At 42.1% G+C, this 27,817-nt stretch overlaps 1 protein-coding gene across 32 annotated transcripts; it reads right to left on the bottom strand.

Annotated features, from left to right (window-relative positions):
• Nucleotides 1-1,326: 1,326 nt before the first annotated feature.
• znf740a (zinc finger protein 740a) lies at nucleotides 1,327-27,817 on the bottom strand. Of its 32 annotated transcripts, XM_063215852.1 has the most exons (30): nucleotides 27,729-27,817; nucleotides 26,124-26,321; nucleotides 25,613-25,822; nucleotides 25,007-25,153; nucleotides 23,319-23,448; nucleotides 23,119-23,202; nucleotides 22,230-22,313; nucleotides 21,614-21,697; nucleotides 21,029-21,112; nucleotides 20,422-20,505; nucleotides 19,656-19,739; nucleotides 19,049-19,132; nucleotides 18,562-18,645; nucleotides 18,033-18,116; nucleotides 17,579-17,662; nucleotides 17,012-17,095; nucleotides 16,681-16,764; nucleotides 16,149-16,232; nucleotides 15,679-15,762; nucleotides 15,521-15,604; nucleotides 14,704-14,787; nucleotides 13,798-13,881; nucleotides 12,808-12,891; nucleotides 11,997-12,080; nucleotides 11,332-11,415; nucleotides 10,801-10,884; nucleotides 10,236-10,319; nucleotides 9,447-9,530; nucleotides 7,903-8,021; nucleotides 1,327-4,507 (listed from the first exon to the last, which is right to left on the bottom strand). In XM_063215852.1, the coding sequence occupies exons 2-30, from the start codon at nucleotides 26,193-26,195 to the stop codon at nucleotides 4,322-4,324; spliced, it is 2,796 nt and encodes a 931-aa protein (XP_063071922.1). In that variant the 5' UTR covers nucleotides 26,196-26,321; nucleotides 27,729-27,817; the 3' UTR covers nucleotides 1,327-4,321. The 32 variants fall into 32 exon arrangements, with proteins under 32 accessions (XP_063071922.1, XP_063071932.1, XP_063071930.1 ...); XM_063215862.1 differs by lacking the exons at nucleotides 19,656-19,739; nucleotides 27,729-27,817 and adding an exon at nucleotides 26,909-27,636 and having other exon boundaries at nucleotides 26,124-26,331; XM_063215860.1 differs by lacking the exons at nucleotides 19,049-19,132; nucleotides 27,729-27,817 and adding an exon at nucleotides 26,909-27,636 and having other exon boundaries at nucleotides 26,124-26,331.

The raw sequence follows: 27,817 nt of genomic DNA on the forward strand, positions 1-27,817 counted from the left end.
GAGATTTTGGAAGGTTTGGGTTTGTGGAGGGGAACGGCAGCACGAGCGCGGGGGAACAGGACGCTCAATCAGCGTGCCAGATTGACAAGGTCGGCCGTTCTGGGCTGAGCAGGCTGGGACTTCTGATTGCTCTGGAGCCCTTAAAGTGACAGCTAGGGTTGGACTGGGGGAGAAATAGGACCCTGGCACTTTTGGCTTGAAGGGCCCCCTCATAATTAGCGGCACAGAACTGACTCAACGGTGGGCCCCGAATCCTTGTGGGCCCCTATTTTCAGAAATGTAAAAAAAATATCATTATATTTTTTACATTGTGAAAATAGGGGCCCAACAGGGTGCAGGCCCATCTGGAAATACCCGCTATGCCAGATCGCCAGTCCAGCCCTAGTGACAGCCTGTAACAGTTCAGCAGTCTAGACCAGGGGCTCCCAAACTTTACCATGCCAAGGCCCCCCATATATACTGTAGTACCAGTAGATTGCAGCCAAGCCCCCCCCCCTTACATGGGTCGCACCACACTATCTTTTTTTGTGCAAACCCCTTTCACAACCATAGAATAGGCCTGTGAGTTGGTGTCCCACTTAAATAATAATGGTAGCATAATGTTCAGAGATTCAATAGATTATTATAATGCTGTTCCTAACTAATGGGATTATTGTTTTGCTTATGTTTATTTTGTTTTGTTTTGGCTAATCAGGCAGCTTTTCCTACCCCAGCTCCCCACTTTGAAAACCACTGGTGTGTAACAGTAGACACACCGACAGCACTCAGAATACCATGCAGAAATGCTGTGGGCCTTTAATCAACAATATCTGAATTTCCACATTTAGCCATATAACCTCTGCAGATGTAATTTTAAAAGGGCTTAAGAAATAGTGTAGGGTTTCATTGTTTTATCAATTAGGCTGTTGGGCCTGTAAAAAGTAATTGCATGCATAAGGATTAAAATGGTACACATTTAATCTAGATTTTGGGGCAAATGCATTAAAAGAAATTCAGAGATCACTGCCATTTACTACAGTCACCTTCAGTCAAAATGGTGGTCTGTGTGTGACAATCGGCTGAAAGCCTCATCATTAAAGGATGGAAAAAACTACAATTCTAAACAGCACCCTCTGGTGGGGAGAGAGAGAGAGCGAGATGCTCAGGGGGAGGCAGCCTCCATTTTAGAGGCTTGTCTCATCATGAGATCAGACATTTTTCCCTGCCAAGAAAGCCCATTCTAAATCAATCAGTGGAAATGAGTACATGATGTTTGTTAGAGCAGTATGTGAATATTACAGCCAAGTAGACAATAAAAATCAACAAATGAACGACCAATCAAAATAATTACTTTTACAAAGTATTTTTATTTCTGCATAATGGAAGCCCCTCTCCTCACTCCATACAATGAAAACTAATTAGATCACAAGGGTACATATTAGTTTGCCCATTTTTTTTCTTTACAATAATTATCATGATATCACATTATTTTTTTATTAGAAAAGATGTCTTTGCAAATATTTTTCACCTACACAAAATAAAAACAAAAACAATATAAGCTCTTAAACTGATGACTGTAACTGCATGCAAGCCTATGAGAATAACAAAAAGACTAGTCTGTGTGTTCTACCATAGACGCTGTCTCTTGACTAATGTCGCTATCAATATAGTTCACTAAAATCAAAGTTTTGGATGGGATGGAGGGGGGAGGAGAGTTAATACAAGAGGGAAAAATATAGAATTTTCTTTTCTTTTTTTTGTCATCATCTTGAGGTGCAAAGACCTTCATGAATATCATCCAAATGTTTGGACAAGGTGCTGCCCACCATGTGTGTGTTGGGTTTGAAGAGAGGCTCTGTCTAAATTCTAAAATCTAATTCCGTTTAAAATAACAAAAAACTGTATTTTTTATTTCTTTCGTATCACTCCAGTGTTTTGAAAGTCATATTAGAAATAAAAAAAGGTCCTTGAAAATACAAACAGAAAATCATGTTACTACAGTATGCAACTAAAAAGAAGAGGAGCTTAAGTTTCATTTGTTGTCAAATTTATAATTAAAATATATATATAAAAAAGTGGATTAAATACAGATTTGGCAACCCTGCCTTCCCTTGTTGCACTTGTGGATTACAATGACGGGGTTGTCAAGATCAGATCAGATATAAATCAGCATGCAGGACCCATAGGTAACAGTTGGCCCATAGTCGGTCTGTGGGGAGCCCAACAGTTCCATTGTGCCCTTCTCAAAAATGCCAAAGCAGAGGCACAGCAGAGGCTGCAGAAAGCATTGACACATCTCTCGTCATAATAAAAGTCTGTGACAGGGTTATAGAGCGGACTGACTCCTAAGACACACAAACCCAACCACAAGCACTGAGGGCAAGGACTACGATGGAAATCTCGTCTTTGAGGGGGTCGTACGTGCGCGTAGACTGCAGACTACCCCAAAGAGAAAACACATTATTTTTTTTATCAATGCTAGCGTTACTCCAACACCATCACTACTTAATAGGCAAATAGGAAAAAAACATGACCTCAAGGACTCCCAGTCATTTCACTTCTAAGTACAGGACCCCAAATTGATCTTAGTTTCATACGGTCAAACTGATCAGGGCTGCCCGTCACACTGCCTGTGACAGAAATGAAAAGTCCTTGTTACAACCTTTTAGTCCTTTTTTCCCAACAAATATCCATGACAGATAATATTGATACATTTATGGATGATAATATTAATTACAAAAAGAAAAAAAAACAGCAGCATAGCTACTCTATGAACCATGTGGTAACTGAAGCGATCAGGTGCCAGAAAGGGTAGGCGAGGTTTTCTTTACAACGGCGGCTTTGGAAAAAATGTTTTGTCTTGTTTGTAAAAGGCAGTGACTATCTCAAATATGATTTTTTTGTGAAACGATAATTACACCATTAACTTTAAAGTAAAAATAACATACATAAAAAAAGAAAAAAAAGAAAATAAAATATATTGAAAAACAAAAAGAAAACATTAGCACATCCTAAGGCCACAAGATTGAATATGTCTTGTTATAGGCTGAGCACATTTAGTCTGTATACATGGTTAAGTGGTGGGGGCTTAGGAAAAGACGTCTTGTGCTGTCTCAAATGTTTGTAAAAAGCACAATAGGGGTTTTTATGGCAACCCTTGACACGGTTACCCCAAAAAACGACAGCACAGGCTCACATGTTTTCTCAGAAGTAAGCGGCAGGACTTTCCGGATGTTGCTTAAAGTTTTTGTGCCATCTCCGACGTACACTGGCAAGAGTTTCTCTCTCTCTCTGTCTTTAATATTTTGTTTTCTCTTCAGAAAAAAAGTTCTTGCTTCGTCACTCGTGAGAGTTAGCAATCCTGGCAGGAGTTTCCCGGGTTATCTGAGAAAAACCGGGCGACTCGGCACAAGTCGCAACTGTAAGTATGCATGTGTATGTGTGCGCATGTGTTATGTGTAATATGCGTGTGTGTATGCCACGTCCTTTCGACCACCCGCGCATCAAGTGGTGCTGCAGGCGAATAAAGGGGCGACAGTTAACCGAAGTCAAGACGTTCCGATCCTGACACTATTCCAAACGGCCCCTTTTCTTTAGCACAAACATCACACAACATGTACAAGGGACGTGTGATCAGTCTTCAGGCTCACACTATTAAGCTCCGTCAGTGGAACTACGGTCATCAAAACACTATTGTATGGAACTAGAACCTTGTACCATTCATGGATATCCTTTTTTAACTACAATGAACAATATAATGACATCAATGCCTTTTTTAACCCTCTACATAGGTTCTCTGGCTTAACATTTATGCATCCCTATTCGCTGTTGTGGTGTAACAACAGAGTCCCTCCTGAAAAATCCCTCCTCAACTGTTCTAGTTCCCTTCCTTTCAAAAAAAAAAAAAAAAGTACCATCATTAAACATGATAGTAATTAAAAAAAATATTAAATGAAAGTAGCATGACCTTTTCGAAAGGAAACAAGAAAACATGATTAAGTAGAAAATAAACAAAAGAAGAAAAAAAAAATCACAACAGAAAAGGAAAACTAACCATATGTTTGAAAACACCCCTCCCCCACCCTCCCTCACCCCCAAAACAACAACAAATAAACAAAGAGAAAAAAAAGAAAGAGAAAGACATGAAAGAAAAGGATTTTTCCCCTCTTTAGTTAAATTCCCCCCCACCTGACTGACATAAGCTGTAACTATCAGTCACGACCACAGGGTGACGCCACTGAGCTCCTCATTGCTGGGGTGGCAACGGCGGGTTGCCAGGGCAGCAGGGTCTCCAGGGAGTCGCCGGCGGGCCGAGCGGAGGGAAGAGGGGGGGAAGGGAATGTCAGACGGCAAGGCGGCCGGGCGGAGGGTGCAGGGGGCTCCAGGCCGAGGTGGGGGGTGGCGCGGGAGGCTCCTGCGGGTACGGACGGGCTATGGGCTCACAGCAGGGCTGCGTCTCCACCTTGGCAACCCCCCGGCCCTGGCACAAACGCCTGTGCCTCAGCAAGCGGTCCGTTCGCGAGAAGTTCTGCAGTGGAGAGAGAGAGAGGGAGAGGGAGAAAGAGAGAGAGCGATAGAGAGAAGCAGACAGGGGGAGAGAGGGAGGGTAGCAAGGGAGAGGAAGGAGGGGGAGGGGAGGTAGGGACGGAGGGAAGGGCAGGGAGAGTGGAAGAGAGAGGGGGGGAGGGAGTGTGTGGTGAGGTTGGGAGGGATCAGGGGGAGGGAGTGTGGGTAGGGAGAGGCAGGCAAGTGGGGGAGGGGAGGAAGAGGGCGAGTGGGAGGAAGGGAGGGGAGTGAGAGGGAAAGGAAGGGAGGGAGTGAGAGTGGGGGAAGGGAGGGAGTGAGACATGATGGTGGGGGGAGGGGGAGCGAGAGACATGGGGGTGGGGGGAGGGGAGGGAGAGACATGGGGGTGGGGGGAGGGGAGGAAGAGACATGGGGGTGGGGGGAGGGGAGGGAGAGTAGGCAGACAGCGAGAGAGAAAAGCAGAGACAAGAGGGTGGAGAGGGGGGTTGGGGGGAGGAAAAAAGAAATGCTTTCAGAAACGAGTATGTGATTGGACCCTTGTAGCATGAGTGGGCGCTTGAAAGACAACGAGAAACGAGGAGAGAGAGAGAGAGAGAGAGAGAGAGAGAGAGAGAGAGAGAGAGAGAGAGAGAGAGAGAGAGAGAGAGAGAGAGAGAGAGAGAGTGAGAGTGAGAGTGAGAGTGAGAGTGAGAGAGAGAGAGAGAGAGAGAGCAAAAGCTAGAGAACACACAAGACAAATAAGAACATCTAAAACAAAACCCAAAATGATAGGACACAAGAAGGGAGATGTGTGTGCGTGTGTGAGGTGGCAACGGTGTCATGAAGCATTGGTGGGTGTGTGTGTGGGAGACGAGATAGAGTGAGGCGAATGAAACATCGAGAGGGAGTGAGAGAGAGAGAGAGAACAGCTGGGAAAGAAACACTTAAACTCTGCCCTGCCTTAAGCAGCAATCGCATTCGCCCATTTATAGACCACAAAGAGCACAGACATCTGCATGTGATTGTGAGTGTGCAATATGCTATTCCATGAGGTCCCTGACCACATCCACACGCCCATGTTCTCTCCCCTTCATCCCAGCCCTGCACTACTCTGCTCTGCTCTGCTCTGCTACACCAAGGGGCCAGCCCACTGCTGCTAGGTGAGCCTTTACTAGGGCAAGCCGCTAGCTACCCTGCAGAGCTGGGGTGGACATGCTACACTACAAATGTGGTTCGATGAAGAAGCTGGTTTCAGTTAACACACACAGAGGTACTTGTGAACCGCTTGACGAAACGCGAGCAACAGCTTCCTTCTTGCTTCACCAAAACAAAATGGCCACAGGTTCTTCTGTGCATCAGTTTTAGGGCTTAACCAGGTTTGGCACTTCACCACCTTTGCAGTGTACCATACGACAGGTTTTACTAAGACGAATAAACCTCTTCCCAGGTCTCTATGAAGAGAAAAGCCATCACATCTTGTTTGTACAAAACGTCTAACACAGATCAACGGTAACACTAAAAGGCAGCTGCAGATACATGCCGAATTTGTCAGAATATTACTGCCACAGCAGAGGCGTTCTGTCTCTGAGGCATGCAGGCAGAAGTGGAGAGGAGGGGAGGGGGGAAGAGGAGGGGAGATGGAGTGAGACAGAGTAAGAGCACGGGAGAGCGAGAGAGAGTGAGAGAGAGCAGGCAGGGAGGGAGGAGGTGGATGCGGAGGAGTGCTCTGCTCTGCTCAGCTTGCTGCGATGGCTCCTGTGGCCAGGCTGGGAGAAACAGCAGCAGCAGAGGCAGAGGCAGAGGCAGCAGCGGTAGCGGTAGCATAGGCTGTTTGTCTGGCTCTGCACCAGATGACGTGGGTGGAGAGGGGATTGAGAAGGGCTTGGCACGACTCGATGGGAGAAAAGGCGCAAGGGGGTGGTTTGTGTGTGTATATATGTGTGTTTTTGGCTTTTTCTCGTCATCCCTCTCTCCTCTTCATGTCTTTGTGATTTGCACCTTCAGTGCATTTTTTTTTACATGCATGCATTTTGTGCTCTGAATATCACCTGGCCTTTGTGTCTACATGCTAAGAAAACGAAGAAAGAAAGATAGAGAAACGAGACACTGGAAAACAGTCACATAAAAGAAAGCAAGCGTACTTGACAAAACACGTTCTTCTGACTGTGTCAGAGGGCGAGAGAGAGAGAGAGAGAGAGAGAGAGAGAGAGAGAGAGAGAGAGAGAGAGAGAGAGAGAGAGAGAGAGAGAGAGAGAGAGAGAGAGAGAGAGAGAGAGAGAGAGAGAGAGAGAGAGAGAGAGAGAGGCTGCGTTGTGCAGCTGTATTGCCTGTGAGTGGGCTATAATTTGAAGGTAGTTATGGTGCTAACGTGCCAGCCCTGCCGGCACAGGCACAGCTTCTGCTTCCTACTGGCAAGCTAAAACGCTCTCACCCCCCGCCACCCCCCACCCCTCTCTGTGGCTAAAAACCACTCTTAAACCCCCCCCCCCCCCCCTGCTGGTGCTCATCTGCAGCCTCTTAGAAATCAGCAGAGAGGCAGGGAACCAGTGTTGTTTGTAGCAGAAATGGCAACTCGCATCAGCCAGAATGATGGTAAAATGTGCAAGTAGCTGGTAGACTTTTGGGTACAAAATGGTAAGACTGACTTATCATTGAGTGGTTTGTGATATCATTTTTTTTTTTAATTAGTATACCTAAATTAATAAATCTATTTTCTTCTACTTCTACAGTCCTAAAATGTGAGGACTTGCGTTAAGAATTTGGAAGAAAAACGTGTCTCCTTCACTAACAGAAAAGGCAGTGTGCAGAAAAGGCAGGTTTTTTTTTCTGTATCCGTCTCAGGTGTTTATCCCTTCACATGCATCAGCGAGCTGCAAGTGAGCGCGCAAGCTATGCGTTTTCAGGAGATATTTTTTTTCTTCCTTGTGTGTGTTTATGAATGTTTTTTTGTTTTACTGCACTTGTGCACGGTTGCAAAAATGTCAGTAAATGCCTTTCTTCCCCTTGTTGTGCACAAATGTGAGTGAATACATTTCTTGTGCATGCAGAAAATGTGTGTGCTGGGTGTAAAAAGTGGCGTGCGTGTTACCTAAGTGTGTGTTGCAGAGGTCCTGAGTGTGTTGTATCTTGCATGCCCATGTGTGTGTTGCGTCGAGTGTGTGTTGCGTCGAGTGTGTGTTGCGTCGAGTGCGCGTTGCGTCGAGTGTGTGTTGCGTCGAGTGTGTGCGTGTGTGTGTGTGTGTGTGTGTGTTGCGCCATACGCACCTGCTGGCAGTGTTCGCACTGGCATGGCTTCTCAGTGGTCCTGAGTGTGTTCTATCGTGCACACCCATGTGCATGGCCATGTGTGTGTGTTGCATTGTGTGTGTGTTGCATTGTGTGTGTGTGTGTGTGTGTGTTGCCCTGCGCCATACGCACCTGCTGGCAGCGTTCACACTGGTATGGCTTCTCTCCGCTGTGCACGCGCTTGTGTCGCTCCAGGTGGTAGCGCTGGATGAAGCGCATGTCGCACATGTCGCAAGCAAACGGCTTCTCGCCTGCATAGGGCGGCCAAGGAGGGGGGAGAAAGTCAGTGCCACTCTGTGGAGAACGTGGCTAGAGGCCTACGCCTCAAACACGCACACACACTTAACAAAGACATATTTACATACATACATACACGCACGCACGCACGCACACACATCCATACAATTCTAAGCCATGCACAAGCCTGACTTCGATCAAAGTATACCCATGTAATTCAATGATAGCCCGTCAGTCTTTCCTCTCAAACTACACGGCGCATGACATTTTTCATTTCTTTGACAAACGGCGCTACAAACAAATTATTTAATGTCAAGACATGAAAATTGAAATAGGCATGTTACCAAATGCAAAATGAACTAGACTTGTGGTGCATCAAGTTGAGAAAACCAGCAAGGGTATGGTCTTTTTTTCCCTTTAACTCTGAGACGCTGTAAAATACTGACACATGCCAAGCAGCAAATTAGGCATCACAAAATATATATAATGGTATACTTTGATGAATGTAGAGGTAGGCTTCACCATCTAAAACACCACATGAGCACACAGGACAAAAAAAAACAACAAAAACAATTGAAAAAACAAAAACAATTAAAACCATCACCTCATAGAGCTGTTCAGTGATCGTCTCAGTATTAGTCATACAGACGCAATGTATTTGAGGAAGGTAAGAAACCATGCACTGAGTGCAGAGGAAAATTAACAAATAGTTCCTTTTCATCTAACCTTTTTTCAGTACAGCCAATTACTCGCCTGTAATACAACTGTTCCACACTCAAATGATGGAGATGCATTTTTTTTCTAATCACTTGACTTCCATGAGAAAACACTGAACAGCTCTATGCTTAATGTACAATAGTTTCAGTTTAATGAAAATTTCATCATGTCTTCAGTGGACTCTATTGTGATGCTTTCTTAATGTGTTCGGACGCGGGTTTGACTGGCAGAAAGAAAAAAAACCGTGACATTGTATCGCAAAAACAAAAACTGGTGTGAAATGACAGGACTAATGACTAATACTCAAACAAGGAAGGGTTCCCTCCGTCTCTGGAGGCATTTGATTCAGGTGAATGGAGAAAGTGGGGTATTCCACAGGGCTTGCCTAAACTTGCCACCCTGCATAAATCCAAGCTTTGAAGAATGCGTCATCAGAGAGAGGGAACCCTTTTCCATACAAGAGATGCCTGTGGTGACTACAGTGATTACTAAACTTTTTTTCTCTGAAGTCACACCCTGTCTGATGACATTTCCCAAACTCGAGTTTGTTAAGCATTTTTCTTTGAATATTATTGGTTTGCCCAATTCCAAATGTAAGTGTACCTGGTGAATGATGGACTTGAGGAAGTCAGCCCAACCCAAATGTGTTTGAACTAAGATGTGGCACAGCTTCTATAAACCCTCTCCGTTTTTTTTGTCCCTCCGGTGAATCGGACACATACCCGTATGTTTGAGGCTGTGTCTCTCCAGGTGGTAACGCTGGAAAAACCTCATGTCACACATGGAACAAGCGTACGGCTTCACCCCTAAACGCACAAAGTACCAGTTTTAGTGAGCGTCTAGGCAAAAAAATAAGGTTAAAAATGTAAAATAGATATTTCACTTCTCACACGCAGCTCTAAATCTGTTGCAATCCAGTGATACACACTGATAAAACTGCCGTAAGAGGGGTATGGCCAACCCAGATGTAAGGGGGGAGTGTAACTATGAAATGCACAGACGCCAGGATAAGCCGTGGAGTTGCTTGACTCCCACCCTAGTTATTTTTATGGGAACTTGGCTGCCCTGTTATTTTCTGGGAGTGGTATTTCACAACAGATACTAGCAATAATAAATGCACTTCACATGAGGGCCTGCTATAAGCAGTGGAAGTGGGTTACCCTCCCTCTTGCATACACAACTACACATTTGGGTATTAGTCACAAGCAAATGTGGGGTTTAAGGGGGATGATGCGACGAAAGATTTTGAAAATGAGCCAGGGGCATATGTTTTGTTATGGAAACACCATGGCTATCATTTCTAAACCCAGTAAGCTAAATTGAACCCTATGTCCCTATATGGTGCAATCTTATGCACCTGTTATCTTACAATGGAGGACCCAATAACTATGCTGCAAACATATCTGGCCATGACTGACGACTGACAGGCTATGGACGGTCATGCAGGCAGAATGACTGAGAGCTGGTTTTGTGTGGCCAGTGGTGAGAGGTGGGGTTGGGTAGACACATACCCGTGTGTGTGACAGCGTGTCGCTGCAGGTGGTAACGTTGGAAAAACCTCATGTCGCACATGGAGCAAGCATACGGCTTCACCCCTAAACGCACAGAGTACCAACATAAGCATGTATCTCTCATGGATCTTCCCTAACATGTGCCAATGGCATACAGGGGGGTAAAAAAGACTATCTGCAACTGTCTCAACGTAAACTTAAAATAATCAGTTTGTGCATGGTGTCTTAAAAAATAAATCACAAACATTCAGCATCATCCTCCAACCACAACACAATGGCCACCTCGGCTGCTTACGTCTTTAGTTTGAGTCTTTGCAAACCAAGTCCTTTTGTGACGTGACTAAATTTCACAATGAACACTCCAAATAAAGGAAGGTGTTCTTGGCTTTCAATGTGAGAAGTTCAAGTCAATGAAGTGCAGCATTCTATAATGGGGGTTATAAATTATATTTGTTGCCACCCGTGCAGGTTCTGATGAAAGATCCTTTTGGTTTTTAGAGGCAACAAACTTGGACATGGTGTGCAAGGGCTGCTGAAAAAACATTTTGTGAATGTGTGCTCCTACCCGTGTGGGTGAGGCTGTGTCTCTGGAGTTGGTAACGTCCAAAAAAACGCCTATCACACATGGTACAAGCGTAGGGCTTCACCCCTAAACGCACAAAAGCACCAGTATAAGACGAATGTAACATTTGTTTTTTTCCCTCTGTATCATTCAATATAGATTCGTTGGCTAGTGTCTAATTCTTGTCTGTCTCTTGTTTTTACAATAAAAACATGCAGTATAGAGGTATCTGTGCCACATTTAGTCCACATTGGGTGTTTTTTTCTTTTTGGGGTGGTAAATTTTGGTAAATTGAGCTAATGAGTTAATATTTTATTGAGAAACTGATTGGTTCCAAAACAGCTTAGCAACAAATCTGAATTGAAATATTTAATAGATTGAGTAATACATTCAGGTCAATTTACTAGCAAGCTAGAAAATTCATTAGCTAACTATTCCTGGCTTTTCCACAGCTTAGTTGCTACAGCTCATATTCTATTCCTCACAAAACTTGATTGCAATTTAAGTATTATAAAAAAGAAAGAGGGGTCCTACCCGTGTGGGTGAGGCTGTGCCTCTGGAGTTGATAACGTTGGATAAACCTCATATCACACATGGAGCAAGCATAGGGCTTCACCCCTAAATGTACAAAGTGACAAGGTAAACAATGCAACTTCAACCTTGCTCTAAGCAAGTTTCTTGATCCAAATTATAGATTTCTTTTTTGATCTCTAAATCTCAATAGCTGATCATCACACATCAGTATTTTATTACTGCCTTTAACACAATTAGCTTTTGAGCCTTTCCCATCACTGCGGTTGCACGGCCATTTCCTTTTTTTGGCCATGTCATTGCAAATATCATCTGCTTGAATTCGAATAGATATTTGGAATGCCATTAGGGTCAGGGTGTTGACTTCTGAGAATTGTTTAATGGGAGAAGAGACAGGAGGAAATTTTATGGACAGGGCAACATCTTTCAAACACATAACTGTGCAATCTTCAATCTTTTTTCAACCCAAAACAATAATGACAAAATCACAAGTTAGTAAAGTTGTAGCACAGAAGTGTTTAAAGGAAATGAAGCCAGTGTCCTCAGATGTTCAAATTCAATCTTCTGGTTCTCGTTAATTTCTCTGCTGCTACAATAAACAAAAGTTATTTCTGAAATGGTTAGAACGGTCAGTCAGAATGGTACAGAGGAGAAAAGAAAACTCCTACCCGTGTGAGAGAGGCTGTGTTTCTGCAGCTGGTAACGTTGGAAAAAACGCTTGTCACACATGGAACAAGCGTATGGCTTCACCCCTAAACGCACAGAGCACCAATGTGAACAAACAACTTCCTACTTTCTGTTGGGTCAAATTCAAATCAGATCATCACAATATCAAGATTTTGCTTGGAATGTTACGTGGGATAGCTGGTTGGGTGCCAATTCAATATGCAATGCTTAAATTCTTAATATCGAAACATAAACAAATATGGCATTAACAGTTAATTGTAAATGTATTGTCTAAATAGAAAATTGGGTATACTGCTACTAGATTTCTCTGCATGTAGAATTATGAGTATATGGATAGTGTGACGTCAGTGGCATTTTCTCTGATAATTTCATACTGATCAAATCTGAAGACCATACATTTGTCATTTCCCTCATTAACAAACTAACGAGTATTCTTTTGACAACGGGGCATACTTCAATGACTGCTATTTGAATTTTGCCATGAAGAGTTCAGAAACCTAATCTGGAAAATTCAAAATGTTTTTTTTTTTTTTTTACTTTTTGTTTTTTTGTATTCCCAGCATTGGCCCGACAACTACACAAGGGGTTAGACCCTCTATTAGAGGCTATTGTTCTCATGTATTCTTTCATTGTAGATTACGTTGGTTGAGTAGAAAGCCAAACAACTCTAATTTGAAATAAGTCTTTGAGCTAGTTTAAAATCCAGATTCCTTTTTGTGACTCAATAATGGGTCCATAATAAAAATTGCCTAACGTACAGAGGACCTCGTAACACAGGGAGAGGACTCATACCCGTATGGGTGAGGCTGTGTCTCTGGAGGTGATGGCGTTGAAAAAACCTCATGTCACACATGGTACAAGCGTAGGGCTTCACCCCTAAACGCACAGAGCACCAGTGTAAGAAAACATCTTACCGTCTGCCCAATCTCCACTGCAGATTCAGCTATTATGAGTCTGCTTCATATTGTTCCCATCTGGCTCTGACTTTTTACCCATCCCAATCAGTGCTCTGCTACAAACAAGTGATGTATCTTTTTCTGATTTAAATACAACCGGCATGAATTATTTTGCTTCTTCTCATGCTCTTGAAATTGAATATTTTCTAATAGAACATGAAAGGATCTAAGGGGGAGGTCTAATTACATTCTCTGCACCAGACCTAGACTGGAGAGATTATGAAAGGTGGACTATTGAGCACTCAGACACATTACTGATGGCACATTGGGTTACAGTATTTTGAAGACAATGGCCATTTCTCAATGTTCTAGCGTGCGCCCTTCGAAGTGTCAGCACAATTAGTCACGCCCAGTGATTGGATACTCTTTAGCGAACTCTGCAGAATATCCGATCACTGGGCGTGACTAATTAAGCTGACACACTTCAAAGGGCACACCACTGACTTATATACATAAGTCAGTGGGGCACACACCAGAACATTGAGAAATGGCCATTATCTATGTAGGAGCTATACACATAAAAACCATATGCATTTCTCTGCTAAACTTTCAGGTCTTTTTCAATTATTCAATTCAATTATATTACATGGTGGGTTAGCATTACTTTTCAATTAAGCATGAAATAAACTTTAAAACCATTTATTTAGTCATCAATTCCTGTGATCTAAAAGACAAATGTAAATGAGAGCAGTGATATTAGTCTAAATGTGTCAATATGACCTAGTTGCTATCTGTCACATGTTCATGCAAACTCGAGTTTGTCATTTTCATGCTTAACAATTTCAAATATTTCTTTGTATTAAAGAGTCAATGAATGTAGTCATACCCGTATGGGTGAGACTGTGTCTCTGGAGATGGTAACGTTGGAAAAACCTCATATCACACATGGTACAAGCGTAGGGCTTCACCCCTAAACGCAAAGAAACACCAACATATTAGCCTTTATTGTTACTCTTGCATTTACAGTTACATTCTAAAACTCTTGAGTCAAAATGACTGACAACTACACACCAAAAAAGCCTGTTTCTGAATGCTGTCTTTTTAACCCCCCTTTGTGACGTGAATCAAAAAGGTATTTTATTTAAAAAGGGACAGCTACCTATAAACTGTAATACTAATGTTAACTTCCCTTAATTACGACTACTGATCCAATTTATATGTGGACAATGGAGTCTAAAACAAATAGGGCCCACAATATCTTTGGCAGATTTGTTGTTTACAACAATGCTCATAATTTCTATGTATATATTCCAATCTATTCATGAACAAATTCCCCAGAATAGGACAACGTAGCGAAGGATTTTTTTTGCCAAACAGCTACACATGGTTACACAACAAATGGGAGGGACACCTGGGATGTTCATGGTCTCTATAAATACACACATTTCAATCTAAGAATATAGTCTTCAACGATCTCAAATTTCCCTGAATAAGACATTGACGAAGAAAAAAATGACAGAAGACTACAGTTGGATATACAAATGGGAGGGAGACGTGTTCTGACACCTATCTTTACATAATTCCATTTGCCTAGACGGGGAAGCAGGAACACAATGGCCCAAACGTCCTAACATGCAAACCAATCCCTACCAGACATGCTCAGATTGGAATGGTCAATGACATTTACAATGAATTAAGATTGTTGTGGGGACAGTGTGACAGTTTCAGCGGCAGTGCCTGCCAAGTCAGTCTGTCATTAGGGGGTGGGAGGTTAAAGTGAGAAGACACATACCAGTATGAGTGAGGCTGTGTCTCTGGAGATGGTAACGATGGAAAAACCTCATGTCACACATGGTACAAGCGTACGGCTTCACCCCTAAACGCACAGAGTACCAATATGTCAGCTGGAACGTTGTCAACATTCCCCTAAGGTGTACATTTGGAGCCACAAAATCTATTGGTGCCACATCAGATAAGCATTTAAGCACCCCGGAATGATTTTACATGGAGTTTCCTAAACACAAATTGGTAAAAAAAGAGAAAAGCTTCAGTTCTAGGTAAATTTTGTTTTGTGGATTGATAATTTGTGTGTGTGTGTGTGTGTGGTGGGCTGGACAGATATAATTTACAAATGAAACATTAGACATCAAATTGATGTGCAAGCACACTGGTGTGCCCTCTCCAATTTGGAAATTGAATCAAAAAGCTTCACTGGTAAACCGGACTGATATTCAATACAAATACAGAATTATGACAAAACAATTAGATACGTAAAGATTGCTAGTGGGCTTAACCAACACTGCCCACATTATTACCAATAACAATAATGCCATATGTGGATATGTTTGTTCTAAAATGACCAATCTATTTCAACCATATAATTTACGAAGCTAACTCACATTTAGAGAAATTTTGACCTTCAGCTTCACCTTCCCCTTCGCTGTTCTATAAATGAACCTATACATCAAATGTCAGTAACCCCTTTTTATTCTGTGCATGCACAACTATACACTTAAAACGGCTGTTCTGGTGTGTGCGTGTGTGTGTGTAAAGCGCCAACCTCTGCTGACTAGCTTTGACTGAGAGGGTTAACAGGAGTGTGCTCGTACCCGTATGGGTCTGGCTGTGTCTCTGCAGGTGGTAACGTTGGTAAAACCTCATGTCACACATGGTACAAGCGTAGGGCTTCACCCCTAAACGCACAGAGCACCAAAAATTATAAATGGCATAAGGTTGGTATAAAGGGTTAAGAGGAGTGTGCTCGTACCCGTATGGGTCTGGCTGTGTCTCTGCAGGTGGTAACGTTGGTAAAACCTCATGTCACACATGGTACAAGCGTAGGGCTTCACCCCTAAACGCACAGAGCACCAAAAATTATAAACGGTATAAGGTTGGTATAAAGGGTATAAGTTTTACTGCAATGCCACTCTGCATTCTTATGTTATTTCAATTTATGATCCCAAACTCGAGTTTGCAGCCATGTCATGTTTTAGTATGCCTAAACATAAAATGGTCTGAACATAGTGAGTTGGCCTCAGTCTTTGACATGTTTTTCAGAAGAACCTGATTCTGTGCATGCACATTACTTTTCTAAAAAAAATGTGACAAGATGTGCAATTAAGTACTAAATTTAGTTGTGTAACACATGGGATGTGTCTGAGGATCAGACTCATTTAGGTGCATGAACGTATGCAGGATGTTTCCAGTGAGGGGGTTGAGGTGAGAGTGTGCTCATACCCGTATGGGTGAGGGTGTGTCTCTGCAGTTGGTAACGTTGGAAATACCGCATATCACACATGGTACAAGCGTAGGGCTTCACCCCTAAACGCACAAAGCACCAAAGTAATACAGATTTACTTATTGATCACTAGTCAGTCAATGCCTCTTATTTATAAAATATAATTACTGTTTAAGTTGCCAATCCAAACTTCATTTGTTGCAGTTGATAAACAGGGCTACAATGTGACTAAGATGTTGCATGATCCACTCAACTAGGAAACATCATGAGGGAAATGACAACTATTGTCTTCTGTGCACAGAAATATGATATCTGATAGATTCTGTAACATTTAAAACAGTTGGATTCTGTGCATGCACAGAAATGCTATTGCAGAAGATGACGAGGGGGGTTAAAAAAAAGTCAGCATTTAGAAACGAAATGCATTAATGAATATCAAATGCTTTCTGAATATTATAATAAGAGTTGCAAGATCAACCAAGCAAATTGTGCAGGTCGCTTCCAGAAAGGTCATGTTAAGTGTGCTCATACCCGTGTGGGTGAGGCTGTGTCTCTGGAGTTGGAAACGTCCGTAAAACCGCCTATCACATATGGTACAAGCGTAGGGCTTCACCCCTAAACGCACAAAGCACCAAATTAATAATATTACCTTTACTGAAGTATCAGAACGACAGAATAGCATGCCTTCTTGTAAAGTTTCTTTTAAAACTAGATATTGATGAAAAAATCCACAAGAGTTAGAACATGGTTTTACATATTACATATTAAAACTGCGTTTGTGAATAGATTTGAGTAACAGTAATAACAAAAATGGTGTGTATGATGTTTCGGTGAAAAGGGCAAAAAGGAGGTGTTATCGTACCCGTGTGGGTGAGGCTGTGTCTCTGCAGCTGGTAACGTCGGAAAAACCGCCTATCACACATGGTGCAAGCGTAGGGCTTCACCCCTAAACGCACAAAGCACCAAATTAATGACACCACATCAGCACTGCTGATTTTGACAATCTCCTCAATACCATATAGTGCCTTCTCATCAATTGTTTTTTTTTTTTTTTTTTTTTTTTAAACAACCAAATCCAAACTCGAGTTTGATGCAGCCATACTGCGGGTTGACTCAACTTAGCTCCCCTGAGCACATTGAATAACGTATGGGTATTACCGTAATTGTTTTTCGCATACAGGAAAGTTGCCATATATTGAAATTCTACAAATAACAGCTTAATTCTGTGCATGCACAAAAAGGCTATGGAATGCTGGACACCCAACAACAGTTTTTTAGGGGAAAAACAAAAAAGTATTGTCATTAAATATTTCATTTTGTGAGTCTATGAACAACTTGATGGCTCTGAGTGTCACACTATAAAACAGATAAGTCCAGCAACATGTGCAGGATGATTCAATATGTGAAAAGCTTAGGAGTGTGCTCGTACCCGTATGGGTGAGGCTGTGTCTCTGCAGGTGGTAACGTTGGAAAAACCTCATGTCACACATGGTACAAGCGTAGGGCTTCACCCCTAAACGCACAAAGCACCAAAATAATACATTACATCAGCTTTCCTGGCATGACTGTTGGCTATGCCAGTGTTAAGTTTCATTATTCATGTAATCCAAACTCGAGTTTGCAGCAGTCATACAATGGTACATGTTGACTAGCCATGCTTAACTATTTTATCACAGAGTGTAATAATTAACCATGTCTGGATAAATAATTAAATGCCCCATGACGCAATTGACATTTAAGAGTATAGTTGGGGCACAAACACATATCGGTATAAATGTATCAAATCAGTAAACTGGTCAATTATGATCAGGCAGTCTAGGACTGTCGACAAAAATCTTAGCGTGTGCAAGTTGTCGAGATAAGATGTGTGCTCGTGCTCATACCCGTGTGGGTGAGGCTGTGTCTCTGGAGTTGGTAACGTCCAAAAAACCGCCTATCACACATGGTACAAGCGTAGGGCTTCACCCCTAAACGCACAAAGCACCAAATTAATAAATAATATTACCTTCAACTGAGATGGCATTGTTGCCAATGCCACATTGTGCCATGTTTTTTACATTCCGTTTGGAGTTCCAGATCCAAACTCAAAAACAATGCGGTTAATTCTACAGGATGACTGAACCTGTTAAAACTAAGCAGCTTCAATCAAAAAATATAAACAAGCAAAATCATCTCCGCCACATAGCGAGATAACTTGTACACAGAATTGAAGAAAGCTTGCTCAATCTTAAACATGCACATTGATGCAACAGAAAAAAAAACAATAGGGGTCAAAAAAAAGTGTTATAACGAATTCAGGAAAGAAATATTAAACCCAGCAGTAGAGATCACACTATGTTACAGTGGTGACAAACGTCCAGTAACGTATGTAGAGTGATTCGATTTTGAGGGTTAGGAGGAGTGTAATCGTACCCGTGTGGGTGAGGCTGTGTCTCTGGAGTTGGTAACGTCGGAAAAACCGCCTATCACACATGGTACAAGCGTAGGGCTTCACCCCTAAACGCACAAAGCACCAAATTAATAAAATAATGTAATATTTACTGGTATGTCAGTGTCGTCAATGCCACGGTGTGCATTGTGGTAATATTTTTGTTTTGAGTTACCAAAGCCAAACTCGAGTTTGATGCAGTCATACTACGGGGTTGACTCAACAAGCTCCCTAAACAACTCTTTAAGTATGAAAGGTCATCTAAAATGATTTTCAATCAGACATTGAAAGGACCTTGTACAAAAAGCCAGCGTTATTCTGTGCATGCACAAAAATAACAACAGAACATCAGTATTAAATTCTCTTCAACTGAAGTGGTTTGTGAAGATCTGCTTGTGTAACATGACCAAAGTGCAGGTTGCCACGTGTGCAGGATGTTTCGAGTGAGATTTTTAGGGTGTGTGCTCGTACCCGTATGGGTCTGGCTGTGTCTCTGCAGGTGGTAACGTTGGAAAAACCTCATGTCACACATGGTACAAGCGTAGGGCTTCACCCCTAAACGCACAAAGCACCAAAATCATCATTTTAGCGTTACTAATTCATCAATGATGTCAAAGCCATTACGTGTGATTTTAAAATGTATATTTACGTAATCAAATCCAAACTCGAGTTTGCTGCAGTCATTATATTTAATCTAAGTGTTCACTTTCAAGGCAGTGTTGCCACTTCGTCACAAAATCCAATTAAATTAAAAAAGGACAATGGCTCAGAATCATGTTATGGTAATTTTGCAGGGATAACACCCTAAAATTTTCAAATGGCAAAAACTCTGGCAACCAAGACTCTTGGTTCATGGCCAATCATCTGGCTTGCAATCGGTGAAAGACAAAACTGCTGGCCAACAACGGTCAACAGCAGACTTGTACTGCAGTTTGCAATTGACTGCAACTTGACACCATGTTTTGGCACAGAATCGGGGGAGGAAAAAAAAGTCCGAAGTAGGCAACACAGCTCTGGTATGGCGTCTGTGTGGGCAGTTTGGCATTAAATGAGTGGGGTAGGACCGACGGACTCCTACCCGTATGAGTGAGGCTGTGTCTCTGCAGGTGGTAACGTTGGAAAAACCGCCTGTCACACATGGAACAAGCGTAGGGCTTCACCCCTAAATGTGCAGAGCATCAACACATTAGCCAGCAGCATGGGTCAGCAAAAAAATTATATATCCAAAAATCAATTTTGAAATGAAAAAGCGAGAGAACAGCCCGTCCCATAACTGGTAGGGGCACATATTATCGTTTCGCAATTTCCACTGGCGCCGTGTAGAATCACATGCCATGGGGATGAGTTTTGTGAGAGGGGAAGCAGAAGCAGACACTCAAACTGAAGTTATACTCTGCAAGATTTTGGTGTGTGATGACTTTTTTTTTTATACCAGCCCAAATTCGATGGCAGCTAGCTTTGCTGCAAGTATTAATAGGCTGGTGATGGACGGCTTGAGAGACACATACAAGTGAGCAGGCGAGCGCAAGTGAATTGCCATGCTGGGTACGTCTTAACCTAGCAATTAGCTAGACGCAAAGCTTCGGGATTAGAGGAGATAGCAAAGAAAAGCAGCAATTTGCCAAAATGGTCATTCTGCAGAAGCAACAAAAAATGTCAAAGAATGGTAAGAAGGACGAAAGGAAGGACAACATGTCACTTGACTAGAATCAGCGGGTGACTGAAGAAACACAAAAAGTGCAAAATGAGTGGACGAGAGATATGAAAAGGCTTGAGAGAAGCAAAGCATCTGTGCAGCCGATTGCATCAGTGCAAGGGGGGGGTAAGGTAAGAGGGCTTCATACCCGTATGGATGAGGCTGTGTCTCTGAAGGTGGTAACGTTGGTAAAAACGCATGTCACACATGGTGCAAGCATACGGTTTCACCCCTAAACGCACAGAGTAAAACGCATTAGCTACAGGGTTTTCTCCAGCTGGTAGCTCATATCCAATGAATTAGCCATTGCGTATGCTCCTTTGAGAAATGCATAACATGGCTGTATATCTGGTAGGAAATCATCATTTAATTTATCGCCATTTAAAAATGAAAAGACACCCGGCCTGTTCATCCAACTGGGATTTTCCCTCTGTGTAGACACCCACTTAAAAAGGCATTACAGCTACAGCTTACTTCAACTTAAGACAGAAGTTATTCATTTAAAAAAAAACACACAATAACCTAAAATCAACACACTAATGCCCTCAAGTTTAATATGTATATCTAAAATTGGTTTAAATTGTAATTGCTGAATACACCCTTTCCACACCATTAACCACATATTAAAACTGAAGGGAAGGGAAAAGAAAAGAAAAAAGGCCATTTTGTAGAAGGTTTAAAGACAATCATTCAGGGTTGGGTACAACTCTCGCTTAAAAAGGTTCCTGACGTCAGCCATTTTAGAAGACACATACCCGTATGTTTGAGGCTGTGTCTCTGAAGGTGGTAGCGTTGGTAAAAACGCTTGTCGCACATGTTGCAAGCATACGGTTTCACTCCTAGACGCACAGAGTAAAACGAATTAGCTACATGCTTTCTCCCACTGGTCGCTCATATCCAAGGAACAAAAAAACTAGCATTAGCCATTCAATTATAAAGCATGATGCTTTGAGCTGCATGTTACATTTACATGGCTGGTCAATGTTGTATATATGTTGTGAACTAGTCATTTGATTGACAATTGATTTGCCTCCTTAAATAGAAAGGGTCATCAGGCCTGTAAGTCTTATTGGGACTCAATAGCCACATTCTTTGTCAAAATAACATTAAGATATTTGTATTACTACTTAAGGAACACAACAGCCTAAAATTCCCTTTTAAAAAAATCCAGCCACACCATCATGCCCTTAACCTACAAATTGTATATTGCAGTCTGTGTGTTTAAAAATAGAAGGCTGAATCAAATGTCAATGACAAAGGTTTTAAAATACAATGTGTCGTTTAACACCATTAAGCACACCAAAGAATGGCTCGAGTCAGCCATTTTAGAAGACACATACCCGTATGTTTGAGGTTGTGTCTCTGAAGGTGGTCACGTTGGTAAAAACGCTTGTTGCACATGGTGCAAGCATACGGTTTCACCCCTAGACGCACAGAGTAAAACGAATTAGCTTAAGGCTTTTCTGCAGCTGGTCACGACAGTGTATCTGTTAAGAAAACGGCATTCCAAATTCTCTTTTGAGAATTAAAAAAGGACACATGGCCTGTTCATCCAACTGGGACTTTCCCTCTGTGTAGACACTCACTTAAATAGCCATAGCAGCTACATTATAAGTAGCATTAACCTTAAGACAAAACTTGGGAAAAACAAAACATACCAATGGAAAAAACAAAACATACCAATCTAATATTCCCTTTAAAAAATACACTACCAAGCAAAACCATGTCCTTAACTTATGTTTGTACAATAACAGATTTTTAAACATAAAAGTCTAAACGTAATGGATGAAAATAATAATACAATAATATAATGCGCTATTATAGCGGCATTAATCACATTTGCAAAATAATAAAAACAGGCCATTGTTGTTAAAAGTACAGGCAATCCCTCAGGGTTGTGTACAACCCTCATTGAAGAATCTTTCTCAAAAGTCAGCCATTTTAGAGGACACATACCCGTGTGTTTGAGGTTGTGTCTCTCCAAGGCGTAACGTTGGATAAACCGCATGTCGCACATGGTACAAGCGTACGGCTTCTCCCCTAAACGCACAGAGTACTAGTTTTAGTGAGGGTCTACACAGAGCAGAAACAGGAATAGTATGCAAAGTAGAAGCCGACTGTCGGTTCACTTGCAGGTTGCGAATGCACTGTGCGAGTATGTCGTGTCAAAGGTCTGTTAAAAGTTAATGTGAGGACAGCAGTGGCGCAAATGGACCAAAGTTATATTTCGCAAGACAGTGAAAAAGTGTTGTTAAAGTCTTTGAAGGGGAAGGGGAAGGGGGAAGGGGTGTAAAGAGAGATTTAGCCAGACTACATGTAGATTTACATAAGCAGTACATCTCTTAGTTAATCTCTGACATGACTGAAATATGTATTTGACCAACTAAAATTTAAAAATAAAATTTTCAATAAATTAAGAACCATAGATAGAAAATGTTAATTTAAAATACTTAGAAAGACAATGTAAGACATCTTACAGAGTATAACTTGTATCCCTTTCGTTTTTCCAGAAGCCATTTGAATTTAAGTTTTTGATTTTCTTTATTGAACGCCCACAACTTTTTTTTTCAGATGCCATTGAGTGCCATTTCTTTCCAGCATATCCCGTGTGTTGTTATACGTTTGTTGCGCAAGTTGAAATAATTTAAATATAGGTATTGAGGTTTGTTTGTGTTTTTGGAACGTTTCCCCAGTATGAATACATCAAACTTTTCTTGTTATAAATTTGGAATCTTAAGTCACCACTGAACTAGGCAGTGTTTTAAAAGAGCATTCATGATTTGAGAAAACGAGTTTCTTTTGAATGCTGTAATAATAGCGGGCTCGACCGACCAGCGCCCCATACCTGTGTGGGTGAGACTGTGTCTCTCCAGGTGGTAACGCTGGATGAACCTCATATCGCATATGGCACAAGCAAACGGCTTCTCTCCTAAAACGAAAGGGATACAAATTTAGTTCATATTCTACTTGTTCTCTGAGTAAGGGCAAAAAGCTTTCTAAACTTTTCCGTTTCAATTCAGGGAGTCAGGACATGGCGAAGCGTACCCGTGTGGATGAGAATATGTCGCTTCAGGTGGTACCCACTCCTGAAGGCTCCATAACAGTGGTCGCAAATGAAGTTCTTCTGCACTTTGTTTTGCATTGGACAGTTCCCATTCTCGTCCACCACCACCACCTTAACACGTAAAGCACAAGAGAACACCATGAGCTCTATCCCACCAATAATACACACAGTACATAAACTGAACACTAACCCAAAAGGGAAAAAAACAAAGGCAAAGGTGGTGATAGGTGATAGTGAACTGCATGGTATAGGCCAGGGGTGGGGAACCTATGCCTCGAGGGCCGTTTGCGGCCGTTTTATCCGGCCCACGATGCAATTTTAAGATCATGCAGCTTCACAGGAAATATGACATTTTGTATTGGAATCTTAGAAAATACATTTGCAATACAATTACATAATATTCAGTGGACCTAAAGAAGATAGGGCCTGTTTTAAAGGTGGCTGCCTTCAATATAAGCATAAAGTGCAGGGGGAAATCCTGGTTTGTGTTCATAGTACGGCCCTCTGAGGACTTTTCAACCTTCGGATGAATTTGAAGTGGCCTCTCGAATGAGAAAGGTTCCCCACCCCTGGTATAGGCTAAATAAGGCAGTAAATGTAAAAAGGTAAAGTATGGATTTTTGAGTTAACATAAACCTTGCTCGCATTTAGTATTTATGCAAACAATCGGTCACTACTGCCTTGTGTAATACAATGTCTGGTCTTTAGGATCTTAAAATATGAGTATCATATTAGCTCGAATGAATAACTTAACACATTCTACAATTTTCAACTCGTCTTGTCTGTGGAAGCAGTAACCAGCTTACAACACCTTGCTTGCTGATCATAGCACAAACGGCTTCTACACCACAGCTGTGTCGATATGACCTGTGGGACCACATTAAGACTCATAATGAAGGGCCCTATTGTAGTTAATTTATTCAACTTAGCCAGTTTTGTCTTTGCTGTAATTTCATAAGCAGGTTTTGTCTATTAATAACCTCTCAACTGTTTACAAAATATAATTCAAGAACTCGGCCAAATAACAGCAACAGAGGAGCAGACTGTAGAGTCAGGAATGCGCTTCCCGCAACAAATGCGAAACGGGAGGGGGAAAAAAGACAGTGCACACAAGACATGAAACTCATTCACAGATGAGCAAAGTTATAACATGCTTGTGTCTTCTTTTCCTTCTTAAAAGCGTCTTGTATTGTAGAACATAAGACAAACATTTGGTTAACTTAAAGACTTGGCTGTGGTGGCGGTGCATGCGGCTGCTGCTTCTCGTACACACAATAACAGTTATTGTGCTTCCGTCCCTCCCTCCCCTCCCTTTCCTTTTCAAAGAGCCCCACCCCTCCCCCTTCCCCCACTGCTGCTGAGCTTCCACCTCCCCCCACTCACACTGGGGCGCAGACACGCATACTCGCTCTCTCTCTCTCTCTCTCTCTCTGGAAGGCATGCACGGTGGGGCACGCGCACACAGACACGAAAACACAGACACGAAAACACAGACACACACGCACTTAAAACAAAACACAAACATACAAACGACTTTTAAAGGGCAACACACACTCATACACTAATCACACTAGAATAGAACTAGAAGCGCACACGCGCACGCACGCACACACATGCAGCCACAAAGAATGTTATTCTCTCCGCTGGTCAAATAGAGAAAAACACTGACCTTCCCTCCCCTCCCCTCCTGCTCCCTCACTTTACAGGGTGTTCCCGACTTCCTGTTCTTCTTTTTCAGCTGCATGTCCTCATTGGCTCTCATTTCCTTCTCATCCAACAGGCGGGGAGCGGAGAACTCTCCCTCTTTCCGGAGGAGCTGTGAGGCATTTGAGCACACGGACACACACACATAGACCCTTATGGATTTGTCTGGTGCCCATTCCACAAAGTACATTCTACAGTTGAAGCTTATCATTGTCTACTAAAAGGACGCGTTGAAATAACATTGTGCCTTGATTGACAATAAATACAGCAACGCTTGCACCGCATTGTGTTTTTTACATGCATCATCATAATACAGAACTCCAGTTGTTCTAAAGCATATATTAGTGCCTTTATGTCCACATCCTTGATAAACTGTCTGAAGAAAGGAATCCATTCTGCATTTTCAAGGACCACTGCACTTCAAACATCATGACATAACCACTCCTAGCCTAAGTTGCCTTGAGAAGATTGTAAACTATGTGCCCAAATGAGCAACACAAACTAGCCAGCCTATGAAAAATAGCTTCTCAATTTTATTTCAATGCAAGAAAGCCTGGAGATAGCTCCTAACCAGAGGCGGACAGTTCATCCCAGTTGGCAAGACCATAGGGCCCTGTGGCCCACGGTCCGGAATATCCCTCTGTCCCGGGGGAGGAGGAGGGGGAGGCGGGTGCCCAGGGGCAGGACCAAGAGGCGCCATCATCTTCTTGGGCCCGGCCATGGAGCTAGCCTGCATTAGAGCCATGCTGGACAGTACAGCTTCACAGCCAAGCAACCCGGCCTAGGAGGAGTCACATAGAGGGGGTACAATTGAGCCAAGACATCCCCGACCAGCAAGCGAGCCATTGAGATGAGGATACTAGGAAATTTTACTTCAAGAAATGTGTTTTGTTTTTCTTTTTGTTAAAAGGTGGTGATTAGTCATTAAACATTTCAGAAATTACAAAAATAGGAATTCTTAGTGGAAAAAAGTTATCAATTTAAAATGCATTAAGAGTGGCACATTTAAATGTAATATTGGATATAGAAGTGTATAGTGTATAGTGTATAAGTATTTTGGTGCGTCATTGTAATTCATTTACATAGTTTGTGGACAGTTGAGGACAGACCCATTTCATATGGTCACGGACTGAGCTGCTAGGCAGATGAGACATCGCAGTGGGAACCGGGTGCGAGAGGGTGGGGAAAGGGGTGGGGACAAGGTGGTTGAAGGAGCCGTCACTCAGGATGGACTGTTTGTCAAATGGCCACACCCACTTCAATCATCTGGTACCAAAATCCTGTAAAATCCTGAGTGTTAGTTATAGCAAAGACATGTATGGGTTACCACTCACTGTAAAAATGCTGTGTCTGATCCAAAAGCGCCAAGAATTTATATTTTTAAATGATGCCATTTAAATCAATGGTTTTAAATCAAATTCCCTGTATGCCCTTAATAGGCCTTTATAATTTAGTTTTTAAATAACCAAAATGTATTACAGTAAATTGGCCTGTTTAACGGGCAACAAGAACAGCCACTGGCAAAGTGTAGCAGCCTTATCTCAATGACCTCGGGTTATTATTTGGTAAACAAGAAAACAGTTCACGTCCAACTACAAAGCCACACAATACGTTCAAAGTTTCAAAATCATTGCACCGGCAAAACGATGTAATTTGCGTTTACCCACTGTATGCCCTAAACATCGATAGATTCTTCGACTTTTGATGTTACGTAGGCTAACAGCACTCGATGGAAAATTCACCAAGGACTAATTCATGCAAAGGGCCTTCAGTTCACATTACGCTTACTACACCCAAAGGTTTTGCAATATATCCGTTTCATCAATCACCAACAGATACATGACATACAACTCAATAATAAACATACCTTTCGCAAAACAGTTCAATTTCGAGGTATTACACAGTAAATCTCTTGCTTTTCTTCGGATGTGGGTAGACCGTATTTTTTCTATTGGGAAGGGCAGGCAGCTAACATAGGCTAGCACAAGTTAGCTAGCCATCATTGCTAACTTGCTGACAGGCCGATAGCCGTCTAGCTCACATATGATTTCGTCTAATTACAAAAATATCGGACTTGCATTCCTCAAAATGCTTAAAAGTGAGAAAATATTAACTAAAAATGGCTCTGCAACATCAGATGCGTCTGTCAGTCAGTATCAACACCATATTCTCCTCTGTATTGTCCATCGTTACTCCGTCATTGTGAAGGAAAACTGCATTCATTGAAGAGGAATATCAGCTAGCGAGGGTTAGCATATCCAACGTCAAAAGGCTAGTGAATCCACGTAGGGGTGCTGGTTAGCTAGTTGTACTAAAGCTAGCCATGCTCAACCCTTGCTCCCACACATAAATCACACATCCATATCGACTTGAATTCGCAATCCTTTCCGACGACAGGCTATGCTACAGTTTCTAACACAAAATAGATTCGTAAAATGTTATGCAAACATATAACCTGCGTCCAAATTTCTATATCTGACAAATATCACTGTTAAAATGAAATAACGTAGATTTCTCGATAAAGACTCAGGTCCCTGCGTACACCCCCTCCCCTTGTCTACGAGTCGTGGGGGATCGGGTCTTTTCTAAAATGCAGGCTCATCTATTCAATCAATATGTAACAGTATTGTTCATATTTCGTATACCGTGCAATATAAAACAGAAATAAAACGAACCGATGGTCTTACCTTTGTTGTAAAATCGTTGTATTTTTTTTACGCCGTCGCCCGAGTTCCAGCCTTTCTCAGTTTACAAACACAGGAAACGCCACCGGAAG

The sequence above is a fragment of the Engraulis encrasicolus genome, chromosome 14 (assembly GCF_034702125.1).
Source record: "Engraulis encrasicolus isolate BLACKSEA-1 chromosome 14, IST_EnEncr_1.0, whole genome shotgun sequence".
NCBI lineage: Eukaryota > Metazoa > Chordata > Actinopteri > Clupeiformes > Engraulidae > Engraulis > Engraulis encrasicolus.

Excerpts from the sequence above, each read along its gene's own strand:
- znf740a (XM_063215852.1), bottom strand. The coding sequence starts at position 26,195 with ATGTCTCATCTGCCTAGCAGCTCAGTCCGTGACCATATGAAATGGGTC. Across the intron at positions 20,506-21,028 it reads ACACAGCCTCAAACATACGG|GGGTGAAACCGTATGCTTGC; the intron begins GTATGTGTCTTC and ends CTGTGCGTTTAG. Across the intron at positions 17,663-18,032 it reads ACACAGCCTCACCCACACGG|GGGTGAAGCCCTACGCTTGT; the intron begins GTATGAGCACGA and ends TTGTGCGTTTAG.